The sequence below is a fragment of the Macaca fascicularis genome, chromosome 3, assembly GCF_037993035.2.
Source record: "Macaca fascicularis isolate 582-1 chromosome 3, T2T-MFA8v1.1".
NCBI classification, from domain to species: Eukaryota; Metazoa; Chordata; class Mammalia; order Primates; family Cercopithecidae; genus Macaca; species Macaca fascicularis.
The window spans coordinates 188,758,004-188,783,843 of NC_088377.1; the positions used below are offsets into that span (position 1 = coordinate 188,758,004).

General features: G+C 36.3%; 1 protein-coding gene across 1 annotated transcript in view; it reads left to right on the top strand.

Annotated features, from left to right (window-relative positions):
* CNTNAP2 (contactin associated protein 2) overlaps positions 1 to 25,840 on the top strand; it is a 2,262,889-nt gene that overhangs the window by 953,871 nt on the left and 1,283,178 nt on the right. Inside the window, exons 6-8 of the mRNA XM_015447321.4 lie at positions 4,517 to 4,701; positions 12,947 to 13,090; positions 16,309 to 16,573. Of these exons, the coding sequence (XP_015302807.3) occupies positions 4,517 to 4,701; positions 12,947 to 13,090; positions 16,309 to 16,573 (594 nt within the window). The remainder of the gene's footprint in view (positions 1 to 4,516; positions 4,702 to 12,946; positions 13,091 to 16,308; positions 16,574 to 25,840) is intronic.

Here is a 25,840-nt window from a genome sequence, read left to right on the forward strand (position 1 = left end):
AAGAAGCAGTCTGGCCATGCCTTCACAAAGCAGCTGTGTTGTCGTGGGGAACGGCCTTTTTCCCCATCAGCTTGGACTCTCCAAAGCCCACAGGCTGTGGAATGACTGAATCGTCCAACATACCCAGGTGGTGACCCTCCCTTCCCTTGGTCACCCCATCCCAGGGATAGAAAATAGCTCTGTCATACAGGCAGGTGTGGCTGGAGGGCCCCAGCTGGGAGGTCCCACCCAGTAGGAGGAATGGATCAGGGCTCTGCTTAAAGAAGCAGTCTGACCATGATCTGGCAAAGTCACTGTGTTACGCTTCGGGGAACCCTTCCTCCTCATCTGGACCCTTTGGACTCTCCACAGCCCACAGGCTAGAATGGCCCAGTCGACCAAATAGCAGAGATGGTGTCTGTACCTCCCCTCAAGGTTCCGTCTGGTCTCAGGCAGGCTTTGCCCTCTTGCCAGTGGCTGGCTGAAATTCCAAGCCAGTGGGTCTTATCTTGTAGGGTGCCATGGAAATAGGGCCCGCAGAGCAGTGCTACTCGGCTCCCTGGATTCTGCCCCCTTCCTAGGGGTATGTGCAGACCTCCCACCTTGTCTGAGTTACAGACACCTTTGTTGGAAATCCCAGGGTGGAGTTTGTAAAGCTCCACTCTGTCTCTCTGCATGGTTGAGCGGTTGCTCTGCCAAGACTCCACACAGCTCTGTGTGTCAGGCCCAAGGCTCTGGTGTCATGGGCTCACAAGGAGATCTCCTAATCTGTGAGTTGCAAGTATCCACGGGAGAAGCATGGTTTCTTGGGGTCACGTGGTCACTCACTGCTTCCCCTGGCAGGGGTTGGGGGTTCCCTTGGCTCCGTGTCACTCCTGGGTAGGCCGTAGCCCCATCCTGCTTTTCTTCATTCTCCATGTGTGAAGTTGTTTCCCTAATCCATCTCAGTGTGAGAAGCTGAATATTTCAGTTGAAAGTGCTGTCTTTACTCATTCCTTTCATTCCTCTCCTTGAGCGCTGCAGACTTCAGCTGCTTCTAATCAGCCATCTTGGCCCCTATCTCACCTGTTTCTCTTGACTAGTTAAAAATTCTGGGCTATTTGACTTATTTGTCAATTACCAATTTGAGTGGTCCAAACATTCCTGAATATGACTTGTATCCCATGTATTAACTTTTATTACTTTGAAATTCAGTATTATACTAAAAATTGCAACTCCACTCAGGTTATTTTTATTGGTAATGATACATTACCTTAAAGATGTACCCTTGATTATAAAACTTTTGACATTAAAGATCTGATCCGATAGACACAATAGCTTCTATAACAAAGAAGAAAAGTCACACAAAATTCTGTATCACTTAGTTACATAAAATGTTATTTTTTACATTAAAATAAAAGTAACATTAAAATGCATGCAAAACCTGGGAAGATACAAATGTCAAATATACTGGTTTAGTATCAATCATGAATAAGAAATTATACCACTACATAATAATGCCAAGACATTAGGAGAAAATAGAGGCCAATGATATACAAGATAAGTCATAAAAGAAAAAAATGTAAACACCCAATGCTTATTTTTGGTCAACTAAGTAAATACATTTTAAAGTGATATATCAGTGTTGGTGAGTATTTGACAAAAAGGATCCTCTGTATTGTTCTGCAAGTCAGAAAATATTTTCAGGAAAATAACTAGGCAATATGTCTTTGGACATTTGAAATCTCTTACAATACAGTATTTTGGTCCAAAAATCATAAGGTAAAAAGAGAAATAACCACTAGGATTTAAGTCCAAATATGTAATTTGCAACATTAATTACAATGTCAAAAATTGGGAAAAAATTAAACACATAGAAATATGTTGATAGCATTTAAAATGTCTGTGCTAACTTTTAATTGTATGAGGAGATATTATATAATATTAAACAAAACCTGTAGGATATAAAATCTATCAATCTATCAATCTAATTAAATATATGTAGTCATGTGTCACTTTAAAATGAGGATGCATTCTGAGAAATTCTGTGTGAGTTTCCACACTTTGTAAACACAAGAGTATACAAAGACAAACATAAATTGTGTAGCTTACTACACACCTAGGCTATATGGTAGAGCCTATTGCTCCTAGTGTACAAATCTGTATAGCATGTTACTGTACAGAATACTTTAGTCCACTGTGTAAAAAACTGGTAAGTATTTGCATGTCAAAAAATCCAATGGATACAATGAAAATACAGTATTAAATTTGATGTTACCACCATTACATATGAAGTCCATCATTGAAAGAAATGTCATCATGTGGTACATGACTGTTTGTGGAAAATATATGGAAGGAAATAGACCAAATTATTTTTAGAGGTGGAAATATTTTTACATTACATTTCACTTGTTTCTTCATAATATTCTCTACTTGTAATAAGGAATGTGTGTTCATTGTGCTACCGGGGGAAAATAGCCTGAAATTATTTTTAAAACAAAACCCAATAGAGGAAAAGAAGGAAGAGGAGGGAGAGTAACCAGAAACAAAATATGTGTACTTCCATAAAACATGCACACAAAATATGCACACATGCACATGTGTGTGCACACATTAAAATATTGTTTAATATTATATAATATCTCCCCATACAATTAAAAGTTAGCACAGACATTTTAAATGCTATCAACATATTTCTGTGTGTTTAGTTTTTTCCCAATTTTTGACATTGTAATTAATGTTTCAAATTACATATTTGGACTTAAATTGCAGTTGAATTATATCTAAAGATGTTTATTTTTTCAAACTTTTCATTTTTTATCCCAAACGAAACATGTAGAGTAACCTTTTAAAATCAACTGTGTCTTATACTGGTGTGACATTACTGTTTTCAAAGAAATAACTGACTATGTGACCTTACCAAAAAAAGTTTATTAGCTTTACACTGGAAAGCAGTTTACTGACTGACTGGAATTTACAACAGCCAGAGAGAAATATGCACTCAAATATCTACTGCCATTCTTTAATGTGGTTACCTAAATATTAGATGTATCTGCCTGCTGCTCAGTCTTCCAGTGTAAATATTTAAATAAAACTCAATGTGACCTTTTCACTAAGATAGTTCTGAATTTTCTTTCTTTCTCTTCCTCTTCCTCCTCTTTTCCCTCTCCTTTTCCTTGTTTCATTTTACACATATACACTGATTTACCATCACACATCAACATTTTATTTCATCACCATAAATGAAGAAAAGATGTTCTAGGAAGATAATAGAAAATGTAAGGTATGGGGGCATTAGCATACAAAGGGAGAAAGGAAGGAAAGAAGGAAGAGGGAGAGAGGGAAGGAAGGACAAGGGAGGGAGAGAGGGAAGGAAGGACAAGGAAGGAAGGAAGGAAAGGAAGGAAGGAAGGAAGGAAGGAAGGAAGGAAGGGAGGGAGGGAGGGAGGGAGGGAGGGAGGCAAAGGAAAGGAAGAGAGGAAAGAAAGATAGGAAGGAAGGAAGGAAGGAAGGAAGGAAGGAAGGAAGGAAGGAAGGAAGGAAGGAAGGAAGGAGGAAAGGAAAAGAAAGGAAAGGAAAGGGGAAAGGAAAGGGGAAAGGACAAAGGAAAGGAAAGGAAAGGAAGAATTTAATGTGACAGTCAATTGTTTATCTCTTATTTCCATTATGTTATTTATTCTGAAATCCTATTATATTTTTATAGTGATTAATTTTGCCTCACCATAAAAAGCAATACGTGTTAGACAACATAGATGAAACAAAATATGTAAACTGTATCCAGGGGCGACCTTAATAAACATGTTGGATTCTAACAATCTTTTACTTGTATTTATAGTTGTGTTGCTATGGAGATCTTATTTCAAAATGAAATACTACATATATAATTCTTAATGTTATCATTTTAATTAAAAGATAAGTAAATTTTCTATGCCATTAACAATCACATAGTGTTCTCTTTACAACAATGGCTTTTGGAGTCAACAAAAATTAAAAATGGTCACGCTGTGTGATCTTAATAATAATTATAACAGTAATAAAAGATTAACAGGTAACAGTTATGTTCACTATATGCCAGAAAGTGTATTAAATTCTTTGCCTATAGTAACTCATTTAATCCTCAAGCAACCTTACAAAGCAGGTACTATTATCTTCCCTATTGTATATATGAGAAAATGGAGACCAAGCATTCTCAACTTGCCCTGGACCCCAAGCTAACAGTGGAGCCAGCATCAGAACCCAGCAGACTTGTGTAAAAGCCCACGTGGCACTGACTTTATAACAAACCTACCAAAATTTAGCAGAATTCATTGCACAGTCATAAAACACTCATTTTCCCCCTTTTTAAAAAAGTACTTTTTTTCCATCTTTAATAACTTGTATGTACTTTGAACATAAAGTATTTTTAAGTGTCATTACTTACTGGTATCCCAGGTTAACTCAAATGGATAGAGCTTTGATGCAATGTCAGCCTCTAGGGGCAGTAAATGAAAGACCTTCTGCTTCACAGTGTTGGCCAGAGTGTCATTGCGTTGTTTCTTTTTCACTCCTGTGTACGCAGGAAGCAACCAGCTTGGCCCCATATATGGCCACACATCAGTGATGACCGGAAGTTTGCTGGATGACCACCACTGGCACTCCGTGGTCATTGAGCGCCAGGGGCGGAGCATTAACCTCACGCTGGACAGGAGCATGCAGCACTTCCGCACCAACGGAGAGTTTGACTACCTGGACTTGGACTACGAGGTACACATGATGACGTAGAAATTGTGATAAAACGTCGGGCAACTGCGTCACTCTCCTACTGTACTGTATTATTGTTAACTATATTACGACTTACACCATTTTTATTTTCTTCTCTAAACAAAAAGACACTGACAATTTTAAAAACCGAATTAATTTGTTTCATTTTATTTCTAAATTTATAATCATGAATACTCAAAATATTATACAAATCTTAGTACTAAAGTAATAATTTGAAGAGAGGGACTGTGCTATCTAGGTCATTTAATAAATTCAGAATAAATTTAATTTGTAATCCTTTCATTTATAGTTAATCATGTTATCAATTCTTGAGAATGTGAAGTACATTATATACAGAGGGTTGTCTAATATTTATTATAAAGTATTGAATAAGAAATCCTAGTTTCTGGTTTATATTAAGTCATTTAGAAACACATGACTGTAGATGGGTCTTTTGTCAAGCTCTGTTTTCTCAGAGTCAATATCACAAAGCAATAAAGTAAAATATATACTATTTTAAAACGATTGTCTATGAACAAAAAGACATATATTATCTTCTCAATAATTAGAGATTAAAAATAATCATTGATCATGTTTATATAAATAAAAATATATTCCCATAGCTTAAGAGTAGGTATATCATATTTTTAAATTATTTGGAGAGCAATTCAACCTTAAAATATCCATTAAAACTGTTAATCATATATGTAGGTGAGCTCTTTAAGATGTTTGTCGGCTGGGCACGGTGGCTCATGCCTGTAATCTCATCACTTTGGGAGGCTGATGCGGGTGGATCACAGGGTCAGGAGTTCGAGACCAGCCTGACCAACGTGGTGAAACTCCGTCTCTACTAAAAATACAAAAATTAGCCAGGTGTGGTGGCACGCGCCTGTAATCCCTGCTACTCAGGAGGCTGAGGCAGGAGAATTGCTTGAACCCGGGAAGTGGAGGTGGCACTGAGCCGAGATGTGCCCCTGCACTCCAGCCTGGGCAACAGAGTGAAACTCCGCCTCAAAAAAAAAAAAAAAAAAAAAAAAAAAGAAAAAAAAGAAAAAAGAAAAGAAAAAAGAAAAAAAGATGTTTGTCACAGTATTATACATCCTAGGAGAAAAGGATAACACTAGACATACAAAAGCAGCAGAATGGTAAAATAAAAGGGATGCAATGCTATTACTTAGCTGGAAGTTTCCACACTTTCTTAGTTCACATAGCCCTTAGTGTCTTTGAACTTTTTTCCTCAGCAGTCCTGAGCCGTTAGGTCCAAACAACTTAACAATTTACGTCCTGAGACTTTGGTAGCCATTTCGAGAAATAAACATAAAATAAAAGTGAAAGTAGATTTTTATTTCATTCTTAAACAACAGCAATTATTACTAATGGGATGAATGCTATGTATGTTTATCAGAGTGGGGATCAGATTTGCCACTGGCATCCTAATTTTCTGTTCCACTTTTAACTTACATGATACTCTGTCTAAATCAGAGTAATGACCAAATCCAAAAAGCACATAATTAAAAGGAATGACATATTATCTAATACTGGAACAGTAAACTACTTTAAGCTAGAGTTTCACACAATGTCCAAAAGGTGTCAAATATTGTTGTGTTTTCTTTAAAAATTTCAAACATACTATGGCACCCCTATTAGTTTTATGCACCATCTTCATGTTCCTTGGCCCCCAGTTTTGAAATTGGGGGTGTATTCATGTATATATGTGTGTATAATGTATATTTATGTATAATTTTTTAATGATATGGAATATGCGGCTGGGCGTGGTGGCTCAAGCCTGTAATCCCAGCACTTTGGGAGGCCGAGACGGGCGGATCACGAGGTCAGGAAATCGAGACCATCCTGGCTGACATGGTGAAACCCCGTCTCTACTAAAAAAGTACAAAAAACTAGCCGAGCGAGGTGGCGAGCGCCTGTGGTCCCAGCTCCTCAGGAGGCTGAGGCAGGAGAACGGCGTGAACCCGAGAGGTGGAGCTTGCAGTGAGCTGAGATCCGGCCACTGCACTCCAGCCTGGGCGACAGAGCGAGACTCCATCTCAAAAAAAAAAAAAAAAAAAAAAAGAATATGGAATATGCTTATCATAAAATAAATGGAAAACACAGGATTGATAGCTGTGTTTTCTATTTTCTTTATGTTTAAATAGTTTCTATTTTTTTGCAATATGAATATATGATATATATGCCTAAATAAAAAATTAAGAATAGAATATGCTATATAAACACTGATGGAGACTTTATTAACATTAAATGAATTTAAGGTTATTGGAAAATATTGTATCCCTCCCCCCAAAAAAATCTCTTAAAAGCAAACTGATTGTTAAAAGAAAATGTATGTGAAAATCCCAGAAATTTCTATCTTCTCTAAGTTAGTATGTATCTTGGATCATGTGACTTATCTCCCAATGTATGAGAGATCTTAAAGATGAATTATTCATCCTCCGTTGATAAACTTTGAAGTACCATAGAAGAGGTGAAAATTCTGAAACATTTGGAATGAGGAAATATAATTCTAATTTTCAAAAAACGAAATTAAAAATTTGGGGTCATAAACCTTGTTGAGTGTGTGATGAAGTCTATGAATATTCATGCACACATAACACTTTCTATATTCGATCAGCAGTTTCATGGACACCTTGAAGCCCATCTATATACACTGCCATGTTTGAGAGCTGCAGAGATAGACTAAAATACCCAGGACTTACTTATTAGACAAAATCACTAGTAAGAAATTTAAATTAACTGACAAAGAATCAGGGTAGACTTCACATTTCTGGCTACTGTCAGATTACTGTCCCCTTAGAGACCGCAATTATTGGCATGAAATGTAGTAAAAGTGGCTGTGCCTACCTTTATATTGCTATACTTTTCTCTTAATGGGAAGGGACTCCCTTTGCTTATTTGTTTAGAAAAAACCTCAGGGACTGGGCCAGGCACGGTGGCTCACGCCTGTAATCCCAGCACTTTGGGAGGCTGAGGCGGGTGGATCACCTGTGGTCAGGAGTTCAAGACCAGCCTGGCCAATGTGATGAAACCCCCATCTCTACTAAAAATACAAAAATTAGCCGGGCATGGTGGCGGGCGCCTGTAATCCCAGCTACTTGGGAGGCTGAGGCAGGAGAATCGCTTGAACCCAGGAGGCGGAGGTTTCAGTGAGACAAAATCATGCCATTGCATTCCAGCTTCGGCAACACGAGCGAAACTCCATCTTAAAAACAAAACAAAACAAAACGAAAAACAGACAAACAACAACAAAAAAACACCTCAGGGACTATATTAGAGTAGAGTCAGTCTCTAGTTTTGTTGCACTTATCTCCTTGATATATCCACACACTAACTACACTCAAACCTCACAGACTGCATGAAAATTAGCTTCAAAGTTAAAATAATACAAATTATATAATGTTCATTACTGAACTATTTAAAGGCTTTGGCCTAAAGGAAGACAAAGGTGGTCTTGTTATCTTCACAAAACCTGACGACTCAATGTCCTGCTTCCCCCAAATTATACTGCCTTTATTCTTCCAGAGTACACTAACGACAAAGGCATTGAGGCCCAAAGGTAGGGGTGTGCTGGTGGATGCTTAACAACCAGTTCTTTCCAGGGAGGAACGGTCAGAGGAATGCCCTGATATATAGCAGTTGTTAATTTTCATGGGGCAAATTTCCCACCATGGTTGATTTCATGCTACCATATATGGAACTGAGCCGGGAATTGGGAAGAGGTGCCAAACAGCACACAATTATATGATATTTCCATCATATAGTTGCAATAAATGTAAATGACCTCAAGAACTTATATGAAAGTAAAGTGTAGAGATAAATTCTGAATCGTTATGAATGTTGTGTTTCATGTAATTTATTTAATTTATAGCTTATGTAGTGGAAGTTTTAATAATAGCTCTGCTTAACAGTTGGTTCTTGTGAACCAGTCTGAGGCGGATTCAGCACAGCACTGCTAGCGTAAGTTAAATATATTGACCACAATTCCTGGAGATGAACATCATGAAAGAAGTGATGGAATACAAGTTCACTCCTTCGATGTAACTCTATGTGGAATTTTTTTTTTTTTTTTTTTTTTTTTTTTTTTTTTTTTTTTTTTTTTTTTTTTTTTGAGATGAAGTCTCACTCTATCACCAGGCTGGAGTGTCATGGCGTGATCCAGGTTCACTGCAACCTCCGCCTCCTGGGTTCAAGTCATTCTTCTGGCTCAGCCTCCCGAGTAGCCGGGACTACAGGTGCCTGCCACCTGCGCCTGGCTGATATTTTGTATTTTTAGTAGAGACGGGGTTTCACCGTGGTAGCCAGGATGGTCTCAATCTCCTGACCTCGTGATCCGCCCGCTTCGGCCTCCCAAAGTGCTGGGATTACAGGCGTGAGCCACTGCGCCTGGCCCTAATTTTTGTATTTTTAGTGGAGACGGGGTTTCACTATGTTGGACAGGATGGTCTCAATCTCTTGGCCCGGTGATCTGCCCACCTCGGCCTCCCAAAATGCTGGGATTAGAGGCTTAAGTCACCGCGCCCAGCCTATGTGGACGTTTTTTGTGACCTAGTCCTAAGAGTTTGTCTCATCCCCTCCTCTTGAAGCTGCGTACACTGCAGAAGTGAGCCAATCGTCACCTGCAATCAGTCTGCTAGCTACAGGGTGGCCCGAGACTGGTGTGGTGGTACACAGGTACACTTCACTTCATTTTTCCTCAGCAGAGCCAATAAAAAACAAAGGGCAGAGCAGCAAAATGGTGTTTGACCTAGATTCTCTCTGTTCTTCAGAGCACACCCACTGTGGATATTATGCCGTTATCTTTCGCAATACAGCTCTGCTAGGGAAGTAGAGGAATGAGTCTCTCTTGACCATTGCAGAACCACAGACTGGCCAGGAAGAAAATCAATCAGAGGAGAAGCCCGAGTTGGAATCTGTTTCTGCCCTTTAATGGTTGTGTGACAGTGGACAATTCATATTCCCCTTTGATGAAATGAATTTAATCGCATTCTTCACATAGGGTTATGTGAGGAGGCAACAGGAAGTAATAGAAAGAAATATATGTGAGTTAAGATTACATAGGCTACGTTTAATGGATGCACATTTATTCTGCTTTATGTAAAAGAATACTGGAGGCAGATGGCTCTAGGTTCAAATGGCCCCTCCACAATCTTCAAGATCACAGTCCTTTTTCATCCTGCTCTTCCTCTATCCCTGTTGCAAATCACTCCAAGACCACTGCTAACATTTCACTTTGCACTTCAGCTAGCAAGAAGGAAGAGAAGCAAGACTGTGCCCTCCCCCCCTTTTTTTTTTTTGAGACGGAGTCTCGCTCTGTCGCCCAGGCTGGAGTGCAGTGCCCGGATCTCAGCTCACTGCAAGCTCCGCCTCTCAGGTTTACGCCATTCTCCTGCCTCAGCCTCCCAAGTAGCTGGGACTACAGGCGCCCGCCACCTCGCCCGGCTAGTTTTTTGTATTTTTAGTAGAGACGGGGTTTCACCGTGTTAGCCAAGATGGTCTTGATCTCCTGACCTCGTGATCCGCCCGTCTCGGCCTCCCAAAGTGGTGGGATTACAGGCGTGAGCCACCGCGCCCGGCTGCCCTCCCCCTCTTAATGACAGTTCTTAAAATCACATACAGCCCTTGCACTAAAATATCATGAGACCAAAATTGGCTTCAAATAAGTTGATAATTTATTATACTGACTGGGAGCAATGTGCCCAGCTGAAAAGCATTGTTTTTTCCCTAATGAGGGTGGGAAGAAAGGATCCGTAGAGGTATCTGATAGTCCCTGCCACACTTTGTGAACACTTGAAAGCTAACAAAATAGTTAATGCAGTTATTTCTTTAGAGGCAAGGTTAGTGAGTGGCAAGAGCATTGATAACTGTATCATATGAGCCACAGCAATAATTGAATATTAATCGGACAACTGCAACAATATTTGTTACTATCAGCTTCATTAAAATGTCAGAAAATACTCTGTGGTCCAACCAGTTTACTTTACCAATGAGAATTTTTTTTGTATTTTTGTTTGTTTGTTTTGAGACGGAGTCTCTCTGTATGCCCAGGCTGGAGTGCAATGGCATGATCTCAGCTCACCACAATCTCCGCCTCCCAGGTTCAAGCTATTCTCCTGTCTCAGCCTCTCAAGTAGCTAGGGTTACAGGCACGTGCCACCAAGCCCAGCTACTTTTGTATTTTTAGTAGAGATGGGGTTTCTCCATGTTGATCAGGCTGGTCTCGAACTCCTGATCTCAGGTGATCCACCCGCCTCGGCCTCCCAAAGTGCTGGGATTACAGGCGTGAGCCGCCGTGCCCGGCCCACCAGTGAGAATCTATAACTAGAAAGAATAAATGACAACCTAATATCCTATCATTAATTACCTTAGGAATTGGGGTCGGAACTTACTACTTGTTAGGATCTTTTAACTTGAGCCTGCATTCCTTTTCCAGAGCACCTTGATGAGTTGGACTGGTGCCTAGAGTTGCTGAAAGCAGAGAAACTGTAAGGATAATTTGAATCCCCTGAAGAAAGTGAAAGGTTCAAATTAAAGAAATATGCACACAGAGGAATATGTGTTTAATAATATTATACACTGATGACATTATTACTGTCAGTTGGGGAAAAATTGATGAAAAAGATTGTAAACAGAAGACATAGTACTCCATTTTAGTATCAAAAATGATTGCCTTTGGTGCTAGGTACACTTAGGTGGTACCTAATATGTTCATTTCAGTGCAAGTTGAAAACATTTCCCCAATAATTCTACTTTAGATTACTCTCTATTTCTTCTTTGTAGTTTTCTGATTCTTTGGGATACATTTTTTCTCAATTTTCCTTTTACCTTCTTATACGTGAACTCTGTGGCAAATAATACATATTCAGCTAACCATTAATAATAATTTATTTTAAATGAGGCCTTTGTTTATTTTTACCATCACGTCATAAACCATAATTTGTGTTTCCCCCTCTAAAACTAATTCAGCATTTAAGATGCCATAACACTAAATAATAGAACCTAATTTGTTTATGGACCCTTCCAGAACACAGACTCTTTGACTGATGCTTTGAATACGAAGTCCCAATTTTTAAAAATGTCTTCACTTCATTGTTTCATTTTCATTGCTTTCATTTCACCCCATCAAACGTGCTCTGGAAAAGCACCACAGGCTCAAGTTAACAGATTCCTAACAATTTAGTGAGTTCTAACCCCAATCCCTAATGTAACCAATGATAGGATGTTAGGCTGTCATTGATTCTTTATAGTTGTATATTCTCATTGAAAATGAAGTGGTTGGACCACAGAATATTTTCCAGCATTTTAATGAAGCTGATAATCAAAAAAAAAAAAATAGATAATGGTAATTCTGTATGATAATTTAAAAGATATGTATTACAAGTATCGTATATCTTGATATTATATTTAGCAGTTGGCTTCATTTACTACTAACTTACTATTCATAGTGAATATCATCCTTCACCATGCAAATACTAAATGCAATTTTGTGTCATGTAGATTTAATGCTATAATATGTATTGATCAAAAATATGTAAGAAATAGATATTTTCTTTCTATAAGCAGTAGCAGACAGAGGAACACAGTAAGTAGTACTGTCTTATTTCTTAGGATTTAAAAAACCTATAATATCTTTAAGCACACACTGTTCACCTTTGAGTTCCCAAATCCTAAGTGGTCCCTAATCAATATTGTAATGATGTTTTTTGAACTATTTTCTACATCCAAAATAAATCTAATGAATTTTTGACAATAATGATCATTAGACTACAAGTCTGCATAGGGTAAATACAATATCCCTTGCTTTGGGCTGCAGTTTTATCAGCTTATTAAATTAGTGCTGATTATCTCATGCTTACTGGAGGCATTTATTGATAGTATGTCTTTGAATGATAAACATAAAAATATATTTCTAATATTATTTGATAAAAGAAGTTTGCTGAATAAAAAATCTTTTAAATATTCTCAAGAAAAGTTATAAAATGCCTCTGGGGCAGCAAAATTGCAAAGGATCATTACTATTTTTTTGTTCAAGTTATAATCTAATTATTAGAACGAATGACTCCATTAGACACTTCATCAACAACGTAATTTAATATGCCATGGATTTTGGAGGCAGAATGCTATAATATTTGTATATTTTGATTGGGGTATAGCTACTTGACCTTGACTGTATTCATAGTTTTGTCTAGTTTATCACAACACAATGTGGATGTTTACATTTAATTTCTTTTTCTCAAAGATAACCTTTGGAGGCATCCCTTTTTCTGGCAAGCCCAGTTCCAGCGGTAGAAAGAATTTCAAAGGCTGCATGGAAAGCATCAACTACAACGGCATCAACATTACTGATCTTGCCAGAAGGAAGAAATTAGAGCCCTCAAATGTGGTAAGAATTTTCATCCTCAAAATATTGGTCTATAAAAAATCAAGTAACTTTTTTTGTTTTTTGGAGTATTGAACAACAACAAAATCATGACATTTTTCATCATATTTATGTTTGGGCACAATGATGTAAAACAAACATTGGAGTTTTCAGAAATAGTGTAGATACTTGCTATTCTTTGAGAATAGAAAATGGGAGGAGCCCTTAGTAGATGGTAGGTTTTATTCCCATGGAGCACAGAACGTTAGACTCAATATTTCTGGATGACTTGTGGCAGGAGAACAGATACACTTCAGCACATGCTTCATCCCAGCAGTTAGCAGCCCTTAAACCGGCAGCATCATGTTTTCAAATATCTCATCACATATGCTCTAAGTTACTTGCTTATGGTTTAATTTAATATTTTTAAAGTTTTTTAATCAGGGACTTTATTATATTTACTCCTGTGCTTCCAAAGATGATTTGTTCGAATATGTAAATAAATACCTTTTTTAACAAATCTCTAACCAGACTACATATTATACAATTAAATAAAGCTTGATTTCCACTGCATAGCAAAAGTTGTGCCACAGAAGTTCACTGTGATTTTTGTCTGCCTCTTATGTGAGTTGGTACCAGGTTTCATTAGATTTTGGAAGGAGAGCAAAAGTCAAAGAAAGCCCCAGCACACCTGCCTCCGAACGACACTACTCAACATCCCTAAAAGATACTTAGTTTACAATTTTAGTATGAGAGTTCCCTATGGCTCTGCAAGACCAGGAGCTGCTTTAGCCCAGAGAGCCTATTTGGGAGAGCCTAGAATTCCAGAGACCCATACAATAAGAAGATATTATGCACTAGAAGTAGAATAATGTCATGAGTGTTTGTACTCCGCTCTAAAAGAGCTCTGATGGTCTCATTGCCTCAGATTTGAGCCTAGGGTTTCATCAAATGACTTGACAAGTGAAAATCCCTGAACAAATAAACAGTTTGGGTTGGATATGAGAAAGTTTAAAACAATAACTTAAGGCAAATGATTATTTAATAAATAATTTCCTTAAAGTAATCATAAATTTATACTAGAAATTAAAACTTGAACTTTGATTAAATTTTCTCATAAAGTATATTGACTACATGGAAAAATGATAATAGCTCCATTTATAGGCAACAGGTAGTGTGCTAGGCAAGTTATATTTTACATTTAGGATGATCTGAGAACAATACTACAAGAAGGATACAAACATTTTGTAGATGAAAACATTGAGGTTTAACATGGAAAAAAACCTCATTTTATGAGAAAAATAGCTTTTATTTTATTTTATGAGTAGGAGATATAAATTACAGATTTATAGCCGGGCATGGTGGGTTGCTCCTGTAATCCCAACACTTTGGGAAGCCAAGGCAGGAGGATCACTGGAGTCCGGGAGTTTGAGACCAGCCTGGGCAACATAGTGAGACCATGTCTCTACAACAAGTTAAGAAAATTAAAATTCAAAAAATAAATTAAATTGAATTAAAAATTAGCTGGGCATGGTGGTGCATGCATGTGGCCCCAGCTACTTGAGAAGCTGAGGTCGGAGGATCACTTGAGCCCAGAACTTTTAGGCTGCAGTGAGCCATGATTGAACTACTACACTCCAGCCTGGGCAACAGACTGAGACTCTGTCCCCCCAAAAATAAAAGAATAAAAAAAGATTATGAATTCACAATATGTGAGTTTGATTATGCTCTATAATTACATTTTATTTTAACAATACAGAAAATCTTAGATGGGATAGAGACGAATAGGACATTTTGCAAGCAACCCTACAAAGGCAAGTGTTTATATAAGAAATTTACTTTCAAAGATGTTGGGTGCTGATATTTCAATGAAACTGACTCAGCGCTCATTCTACCTCCTCTTCTCCCAAGCACACTCATTCCCTCATTATGCACTGACTCCAGAGTCAGCACCATTACTCTGGCAGGATCTTTAATTTTGCTAGGGAGACAATCCCCTCAAAAGAAGTATGTGGTCAGTTATAAAATCTCAGTTATTATGCATAGGCAGTTCTTTTCATCAGTAAAAGCAAGCATTTAAAAATAATCATCTGTGAACGTACAGAGCAAATTTAATTTGAATATTAATTCAGAGAGACAGCCTGCCTTAGATTTAATGGTTAATGTGCTAAAATGGAAGACATCAGCATCTGGTGTGTGTATATATATATATATATATATATATATATATATATATATATGAGGTGTTGTTAAAAAAATACATATATATATATATATATATGGGGGGGAGAGAGAGAGAGAGAGAGAGAGAGAGAGACAATGAAAATATCATCCAATTACATTCCTTAAAATATTATGATAGGATAAAAGAAGTTAGAAGCAAATACAGATTTTTAGATCTGTAAAGGGAATGTAGTTAGGCACTGAAATATAAAATTTAGTGTAACTGAATGATAAAGCTTTTTTTGTTTTTTGTTTGTTTGTTTGTTTATACCAAGAAGGAGGTTATAGAAGAGAAGGGGAAAGCCTGAATTATTGCAAGATTTGTTTCCATTTAGCTGATTTATACTGCTAGTTCCACAGGAATTAATGCATTGTAATATAAGCACATTTCATGGGAATTTAAATGGAATTTTGAGTTGGATAATAAAATAATCTCCAATAACCACAATTACATTAATGCTGAAAACTTAATATCTATCTATGTATATATGTACATACAAGGTATATAGATAACAATCCAAAAATATTTTCCCTAAAATATCAGTTTCATAAATTACAAACATATGACCATAGTCCCCACTGAGACCAGAGTACTATGTTAATTAATGTCAGCATTTACCGCCCAGAATAGGGCATAGCATCTCTCTACCTGACTTGTTTGGCCAGCAGCAGCTTTGCTATCTTCAGAAAGTCTCGTGATTCACACTCACACCCACAACACATATACACACTTTACAACTCATCGTCAGCCTATCACAGCAGGCTGTCTGGCTGTCAATCCCATGGTGGAAGCTGCTTGTTATAGACAGCCAACTGCTGCTCAATAGTAGGTCTTACACTCCAAGTAGATCCATGGTGGTGCATCCAGTCACTGAATCTATGCACTGCTGCTGCATGTGAATTTCACTTAGGCTCGGGCTGTGCTTCAAAACTTGTAGAACTATACCTTCATCAATGGTCTTACATGGATGTTTATTTCATTCTGTGTTTTCCTCAGAGCCTGTCTTTCTATTTTACAGGGAAATTTGAGCTTCTCTTGTGTGGAACCCTATACAGTGCCTGTCTTTTTCAATGCTACAAGTTACCTGGAGGTACCCGGACGGCTTAACCAGGACCTGTTCTCAGTCAGTTTCCAGTTTAGGACATGGAACCCCAACGGTCTCCTGGTCTTCAGTCACTTTGCGGATAATTTGGGCAATGTGGAGATTGACCTCACTGAAAGCAAAGTGGGTGTTCACATCAACATCACACAGACCAAGATGAGTCAAATCGATATTTCCTCAGGTCAGTGAAGCCTATTTGACATTTGTTCCTGAAACTTCGATTGCCATTTCCAAAGCTAATGTGGAGTTTGGTTTGGTTTTGGGGGTGTTACATTCTCAGGATTAGGTTCTAATTCAGGTCTTCAAGAAACTTACTTGGTTGCAGTGCGTGCTGATTGAATAAGAAAATTCAACTTTCCAAGTTGAATTGGAAAGTTGCTGAGAGAGCAAGGCATAGGTGAAGGAGAAAGTTGGTTGAGATTGGAAAAGCAAAATCTATTCCTTACCAATGCTAGTTTATTTTAATAGAGAAATTGCTGTTCTTTTAAGTGAATAATTTATATTCGAAAACAAAGAATGTTTATTTTAAAAACACGATGGTATCTGGTATATTTTCTCTTTATGAACATTCATGTACCTTTTACTATTAGTAACAGGATTATACAAATTTTAACTTTATGGAATATTACACTGCTGGAATCAGCACTTCAAAATGATCTTGCTAAAATTATGCGAATGGTTGGAAAAGAAAATAAAAGCGAATATGAGGTAGAATGACAAGATTTGTGTATCAACTGATGGAAGACTGGCTTAGCCAAAAATAGGATAATTTTAAATTTGGCTTTGTAGTGATATGACAAGTGGAAGCTTAGGTAATATTCTTGTTATTTGAATAGACTTCACAACCTTGGAATGTTCTTTGATAAATACAGTACAAAGAAAGGTGATATTGTAAATTGAGATGTTATAAACAAAGAAAAATTAGTCTCAACATTGGACTGATAAATAGTAACTGTTTTCATCTATTTTTCTTGGGATAGTCTTTGCAACAGTCATACTACGTGTATGTGTGTGTGTGTGTGTGTGTGTATGTGTATGGATATATATATATAGTGAAGAACTACTTAGAAATGGGAGATATGGAGAAAACTAACATTTACTGAACACTTAGTACAGATGTAACAGATACTGAAAGGAGTCATGACAGAGAGCTTAATTGGGTGACCATGGACTCTGATTTCTGAATATGCCATATACACTCATGGCACCCCATGCATATCCCTGACACAGTTTCGAACACACTATGATTTTTGTCCCTCTCATTTCCCCTCTAGACTCCATGCTCCTTTTTCTTCTGTCTCTAGCCTATAGAATACTACCTGTAAGAAGTGCGCTCCCATATTTGTTGAGTTCAATACTCTGACCCCTTTGAACTAACAGAATATCCCCTGATATAGAACACATATTTTCTTGTAAAATAGGCTTTATGTTTGTGTATGGCCTGAATGTATGATCTATTGCTGGAAAGGATTCGAGGAAGCCACAAGGAACTGTTATGTCAGAGATGCGCCTAAATTAGTGAACTCAAAAGCTATTGGGAAATACCTAGATATTCACTTTCTCCTTTTCTGCTTATTAGTTTTGCTTTTTCCTTGAATGTCTAGTCATATTTTATCACTGCATTCTTTTACAAGTATACCTAGGGAGATTTACAGCAAATCGAAAATATCTGGAGAGACCAGAAAAACAGAAAAAACAAAAACAAAAGCAAACGTTTGCCACAGTTGAAAAACTCCCACATTATATTGTTATGATTAGTGATTATTTTCTGATGACTAAAGATAAAAATATTAGTATGAAGGCCTCTCTCCTTGCAGTCTCTAAGCAGACCCAATTTGTTGGTAGGTTTCCATGTAACAGGAGCCAATATATTTGAAAGAATAAGATACTAACCCTAGTGGTCAATAAACATGTATTAATTTGATTTGGTATAATTTAGTACTCCAGGATGCTCTCACCTAATTTAAGCGGTGTTTATTTTGAAAATTAAAGATAGAATGAACAAGGGAATCCAATACATGACAATTAATTCACCTTAATAGATTTGCTTAAAGATGATAAAAATGGACTGAAGTTTTTTTTGTCAATTTAGCCAAGAATCTGTGCAAATTAATTGAAAATGATATGAAATCTAAAGATTTCCATAGTATTGTATAATCCAGTACAAATACCTTACTGCTTCAAGCATTTTATATATATACACACATACACACACACACATACACACACAAAAACATACCTGCACAGTGGAAACTAAGTGCTCAATTTGAGAAAGATTAGTTGAGGAAAAAAAGAAAATTCAACCATTTTAAAAAGTTATATTTTATATTCATTCATTCAATCTACAAGTACATATGGAAACCATAGGAGATAATTTCCTCTGTCTTTTAATGTATTTTATCAAATTCAATTAAATGTCTAAATAATTCAGTAAAGTGGCAACACTGAGAAAACAGTTAACTCAAGATTCTAATGTTTGCTTTAACAAAGGGAAATGTATCTGTATCACAGCTACTCTACTCTTATCAGCATGAGCATTGAAGAATGTCAGTCCATTTCTCCTTTGGTTAAATATTTTGATTGAAAGAATTTAGAAAATGCAGAAAATCTAGAAAAGAAAAATAACCAGTGATAAGATTTTGGTGTACACACATAAAGTAGTGCACTAAGAAGGTAATATAGAGACTCTCAGATACTGGTAATATATACTGGTAACTTGGTTTTTATTTAGTAAGTTCCATGGTCCAGGATGAACGTAACCCAGTTGGATCAAAAACCTTTTTTCCCATCTTGGTCAACACTGTTCTTTGGGAATTAATTTAAAATATTAAATACATCTTACAAGTAAAAGAATGTTTAATATGTTGTTCACCCTGTCTTTGCATCTTTCTTTCCAACTTGTGATTACTGTCTTCAAGAGTCTCATTAGTAATCAAGAGTAGACTTGAATTACAAAATTCAGTTAAACGCAATAGTCTTGGATTTATGGAGTGGGTTATCTTACCATAAAAATATTTTCCAAGTTGCAACATCAGCTTTTTCTGATGGATAGCCAAAAACAAACAAACAAACAACAACAACAACAACAAAAAACCCTACCTACATTTTGAAATAAGTTTTTATTTCAAAATGCCTTGATTTTATCCCACTATATCACTTTCTTTAGGACAGCAGTTACTGATTTATGAGTAGTACATATTTATGCATTACTTTTAACTAGGCATAAATGATAAAAGAAAATTAAACATGTGCAAAAAGGTTCTAATGAATAATAGCTGTTCATTCTGGGGATAATTTTCATTTTAACTTAAAATTCAAAACCCTGGGGAAGGTGGACCTAGAACCATGTTTTTCAAATAATTTTGATCAAAGTACAGTAAGAAAATATTTTATGTCGTACTCAAAATCTCCTGACACAAAGTTCAGTGAAATAAAACTTACCTTGCTATTTTAGATACACTATGATAATTGTGATATTTTCTCTTCTCTCGCTTTTTTCTTAAAAAAAAAAAAAGATCATGACCCACTGTAATAATTTCGTGTCCTAAATACAGTTTGGAAAACACTGACCTGACCTACATTCTTTTTCTTATTTGAAGTGTTGGAATTTTTTAAAGTTTTAGTTGCCTGGAAGTATTAGCTCCATCACTCTATATTGGAAAACTAAGTTTGTCTTATGGGAACAGTATTATAATATTATAAAGGTAGTAAAAAGAAGCATTCATGTACATTACTATTTGAATTATAGCAAAAGAAAACAAACAAACAAAAAAAACCTACCTACCTTTTGAAGTAAGTTTTTATTTCAAAATGACTCAATTTTATGCCACTAAATACAAACAGATATTTAGAACAATACTCAGTTGTCGCATGCCAATATTAACAAGGTAATACCATGTGATTCGGCATTGATTATAGTGGTGAGAAAGTGATTTATCTTAATATTCTCTCTCACTTATTGGAAAAAGGTTAACTTCTCTCCATGGATAAACAAAGCCTTTCCAAAAAGTGATTCAGAATATGTCCTGTCCTAAGTTATCTGTTTTCTTATACTCAAGTACTGGAACCTCCTTGTTCTGTTAATGTAGGTATTGCTTCAATTTTCAAATGGCTGTTCAGTGTCCACACTGTCTCAGAAATATGTAATCAGAAAAGATCATCTGTGTTTGTATTTTCATCTCCAAAGGAAATCTCTTGTGAGTTGTTTTATTTACTTTGCTTGTTAGTAAAATTTCCTTTGTAAATCATTGTGTTCCATTGGGTGTGTCCCGGGAGGAGTGGGAGTTTTCTTGGTTCAGTGTGTGGCTGGGAGCATGCTGGGAAATAGTTCCCAGTTCAATCTGGGCAAATATATTTGGGAACAGTCCTAGTAGTGTCTATTCTAAGCAATTAAAATATCTCTGCTCTTAACTTTATGAACATTTGGAAATGTAGCCAGCATATTAATATTTCTTTAAAAAATTAATTTATACCATTTTCCAAAGTTCAGTGATAACTCGCCCCATGAGATATCCTTTTCATCATGTAAGAAAAAAGATCTCATTTGAAATACAATTTTTGATGTTTTAGTTGTTTACTGAAAAATTATATTCAGTTCTATACTGATATTATTTCAAATTGTCTTAAATTCTTGTAACTCAAAAACTAAATGTTTAGGCATTACTACAAATAATTTGAGAGATTTGTTTTATTATGTTTTACAGCGAAATAATTAGAGACTTATTTAGCAAGATCAATTTTTTAATTCAAGTTTAAACCATATTTATTAGAAGCCTTAAAAGATGTTACTTCCCTTTGATCTATTAAAGTTTTTCTGATTCTAAGAAAATAAAGAAGCACCCAGAGATATTTATCACAACATATATACAATAACAAAAGTAATTGAAAACAAACTACTGAAAATGGACAGGTGATTTTAAAATGTGTATTTTTATGTGGAATACTATTATGTCATTATAGAATTTAATAATATGGTAAAATATAATGCTATGAATAAAAATTTTAATAAAAACTTAAGTAGACTATGACTTCAATGTCATTATTATAAATATAGGAATTTTATTTCATTCCAAATTATAATGAAATAAATAATACTAATAGTGATTATCTCTAATTGGTGGGTTATCAGTTCATTATACTAACTTTTTAATGTGTTTTCTCTAATATCTGTACTTTCTACAGTGAATAACAATTGCTTTTAGAAATCAAAAACAATATGCTACAAAACAATTGATGATAAAATGATATTTCTGAAAAGTATGAGGCTTAGTTAGCAATGTTAGAAATGGAAATTAAATAGCATAAGTTATATCAATTTAAAAATTCTAATTTCCTTACTTAGAAACATGTACAGTCAATTTCTTAAAAGTTTCACCTTAAATAATAAGCTTCAACAGAATTTCAATTGCATTTACATACAAATGGAGCATTTTATAGTCAGGTGCAGAAATTTGGGGTTGTGTCTATAATGTTTATTTGAAAATATTCGTAACTCATTTTGAACAAATTCCACACCATCTATGTAATTTTAAAACTATTTTTCAACCTGGGTAAATAACTGGCTAGATAAGTAGATAAATGATTGGCAGATAGACAGATAAATAGATAGATAGATAAAAGCATTGTCCCTTAAAACTATTGCTAGCTATCAGGTAACAACATATTCCTTTTTCTCAATAAAATAATACATTGAATAAATAAATAAATCATCACTTTATTCACAAATAATCTACATACACCATACTTCTACAAAATAAGTGGCTAAAAAGTAATTTTTAGATTTTTGTACTTTTTGATGGACTTGTAGATATCTAAAAATTTCCAGTAAACGCAAATCCATCATCTTAAGATACAAAAGATAAAACATGGCTCTGTATTCTTAGGGGGAAAACAGAGCCTAAGAAATTCTAATTCATAGAGCACTGTACTCATTTTAATTAGGAGCCTAGAACTGAGCTGGAAAGGAATAGATTCTATTGTTTAGTGGATGCCAAAAGTGAGATAAATAAAGATCTGAGTTCTAGACATTAAATAGATACATAGAAATAAGATATCCTTGGACATATCTACAACACATTTTGCTGATTTTATTCCCCAGAATTCACAAATAGACTTGCTGGGAGAGCCACATGGTACCCAGTAAAAGGCATTTGAGTGAATGCTATGTTGCTCCTGGGTAGCTTCGCACAACTGACTTTTTATTGTATGTCAATTCCCAGTGTGGCTGTACCATCATCATGCAAACTGAGTGGAAATCTACCTTTACTTATACTGCAGTGAATGCTGGTGTACATGTTACATCAATAGAAGCATTGCAGTGCACAATGAAAGAAAAAAAAGGACTCGGGGAGAGTTGTATGATGTTAGGTATTGACTTATTCTTTAGAAAGCAAAAGGGACATTTTAATTTGTAACCACACTCCAGGACACCATTTCCATTCTAGTTTCTACAAGATTTCTGAGCCTTTTAAAATGTTCTATGCCTTTTTTCAGGGAAGATGAATAAAACATGTTGGGTGTGTCTGTGTATAATAACTTTTTAAAATTGCAAGAAGACCATAAAATTTTAGTAACTTTGATGGATAAAATGGAGGGAAAAGGTGCCAATGAGAACCAGACCATGTTTCAAAAGCTTCAGCTTACTGTACAAATAAAGAGAAAACAAATCAGATTTCACTAGTTGATACTAAGACAATAAAAATGAATTGTGAAAGAATAGCAAAGAACATAGCCCAGGAACTCCAAAATTAATATATGCATGTAGTTGAAGATGCTTCTAAGACAAGAACAGGGAGGACATAGAAGCAAATTAACTTTGCTGAAAAGCCAGTATTTTTCTCAGTTAACAGATAATATTGTATGTATTTATCATGTACAGAATGATATTTTGAAGTACATATACACAGTGGCCCTTTATCTTTCATTTAAGTGTTAAGGGCTGAAACTTCATGTAAGGTTGAAACTTCTGTAGTGGATAAATGAGTAATCGGTAAATTTAAGCAATATGGATTTACATAGTAGAGATATATCTAAGTCAACTTTAGATGTTTTTGCAATTGCGTGTCTAATTTTGTTTCAAATAGTTAACAAAATAAGTAGTGTTGGCATGAAACAATCAGGGATGATGTACTTTCATAATCAGAAAAAACCACAAAGCAGTCATTGGTTTGGAACCTTCCCCACACCACTCCCTACTCCATTAACCTTATGTTGAGAATTCCCAGGGATAATTAACTTGACCAGGAAATTCAGACTGTGAGATAGTATCATTGCCTAGCACCTACCTCCCCCACCTTTAATTTTTAAGTAATGTGGGAAGAATGTAGGCTCATTAGGTTATCTGTTGCTTGGTTGTAACTAGATGTGGAAATCAGCCTTCTTGGGGGAGGGATTCTGCAGATTCTGTGAGCCTCTGAAAGTGACTTGGGATCAGCTGAAAGAAGGACTCCTTTGGAGACTCAATATCATGTTTAGCCACATATATTTCTTGGTCTCTTTTCTTTCTTCATCCAGGTTTTCCACAAGAAATTTTTGGGAGAGTCACTCAACATGCTTAGAAAGTAGTTCCCTTTGGTAAACATAGTATCAGGAAATAATTGTGGATATGGCCCCATCTGCAATCGTAACTACATTTTCTGACTTACTTTATTCTGATATATTTCCCTTGAGGCTTTTCTAACATGAGCACAGACCCTACTTCTGCGAACTGAGTCCTATTTCTTCTTGAGTACTATTTCTGAGTCGTCTTTCTTCTCTCCAGTCAGTGCTTTTTTCCTTTCATTCATTCTCTATGATTCGATTTTATCATTACAGTTGTGCCTAGATTCTTACTGTAGCGCTTGGTAGACTCTGATGTTTTCTGAAAGATACTGATAACCTGCCTAGATGTCTGTTCTCTCTACAATCACTTCTAGTCTTTCTTCTAGTGCTTCCAGGCTTTCTGAGCATCTTTCCGAGATTGGATCTCTATTGTTGAACCTCTGTCCAGAGGCCAAGATTGTTACCCCTAGACATATAACCTGCTGCCAGTTCTCTGCCTGGATATTGGAGTACTGCTCACCTCCCATTTCCCAGGATTCTCTCTTTCCCTCATTCCAATCCTCTGCTATTTTAACCCTGACATGGTTGACTTGATCATTCTAGGTCGTAACTTCCTCTTGCCTATGAATATTGCTTCCCCTTTTGGGCATGAATTTTAACTACCTCCCAATCTCAACTGCTGCTATCAATCCTTGTGTGCATCTGTGCCAAATCTCAGCCACCCCCGTGATCTTTGTCATCAAATTCCTATTGCTTCTTGGCATGCAAATCTAACATATAGTGTAATGGGGAAAACTACAAGCAGAAAAGTAGTAAAGTTCACATAGTCCCCTAAGATCTTAGCTTCGGTTGAGCACAGCTTGTCAGCTAACACCGCGGCCAAGATCCTAGGACCGAGAGACCTGCATCTATAATGTTGTACATAATTTTAGGGGCAAGGGCCAGAAAAGTTGTCCTGTTAGAAAAGGAGAGCCTCTGGATCTCATTGGTAGATATCAGGCAACTTCTCTTTTGTGCTCCCTCAGATCTGCTGAGCTAGCTCCTTGCTGTACTGCTATAAAGCCTGGCAAGAATGAGACTCCAGGGCCATCCAGATATGCCTCTCATCTAATCCTAAGATTATGATGACAACTGTGATAATAGAGAATAGCTATTGAATGCTTACACTATACCTGTCACTGTGCTAAAGCCTTTGCATTAATTATCTTGCTATGGTTCCAATAACCTCATAAGTTAGGTCCTGCATTATTGAGAAACCTTTCTATCTCATGTATACAAATGGTAAAGTCATTCTTCTGGTGACTGGAGTTCAAAACGTTGGGAAAAATCAAATTTTGCCTTTTATCTTTTCCTGATACATGCAAAGATTTACCAATCACTACCCTTCTTTTAAAGTGTCTCATTCATCCATTATCTCTTTACCCTAATTCAAAAACTCATACCTTGAAAACCTAATCAAGGTCATCTTATTGCCAAAAAGGGTGTTTATTTCAATCGCAGACCTATTTGTTAGGGTATAGTGGTTATGAGCATGGACTCTGGAGCCAGATTGCCCACTGGCTATTATGGATTGAGTTCTTTCTCTGTTCCAGTCACTGTTAAAACAAACATAATGCACACAACTGTTTTAAGCCATTTAATGCTTGCCACAACTCCACGAGATGAAAGACATTATCCGCATTTCATAGATTAAAAAACAAAACAAAACAAAACACAGGAATAGACATGAGTAACTCACCAGGGCTCCTTCAGCTAGTGAAGAGAAGAGCTTTAAAAAGAGCCCAGCACCTTTGAATCTAAAGTCACTACCCTTGGCCACTACCTCTCATATTCATGAAACACTTTGGTGTTACATGATCACACAGGATCAGGTACTGTTGAATATGACACATCTGAAATATTTGTTGAA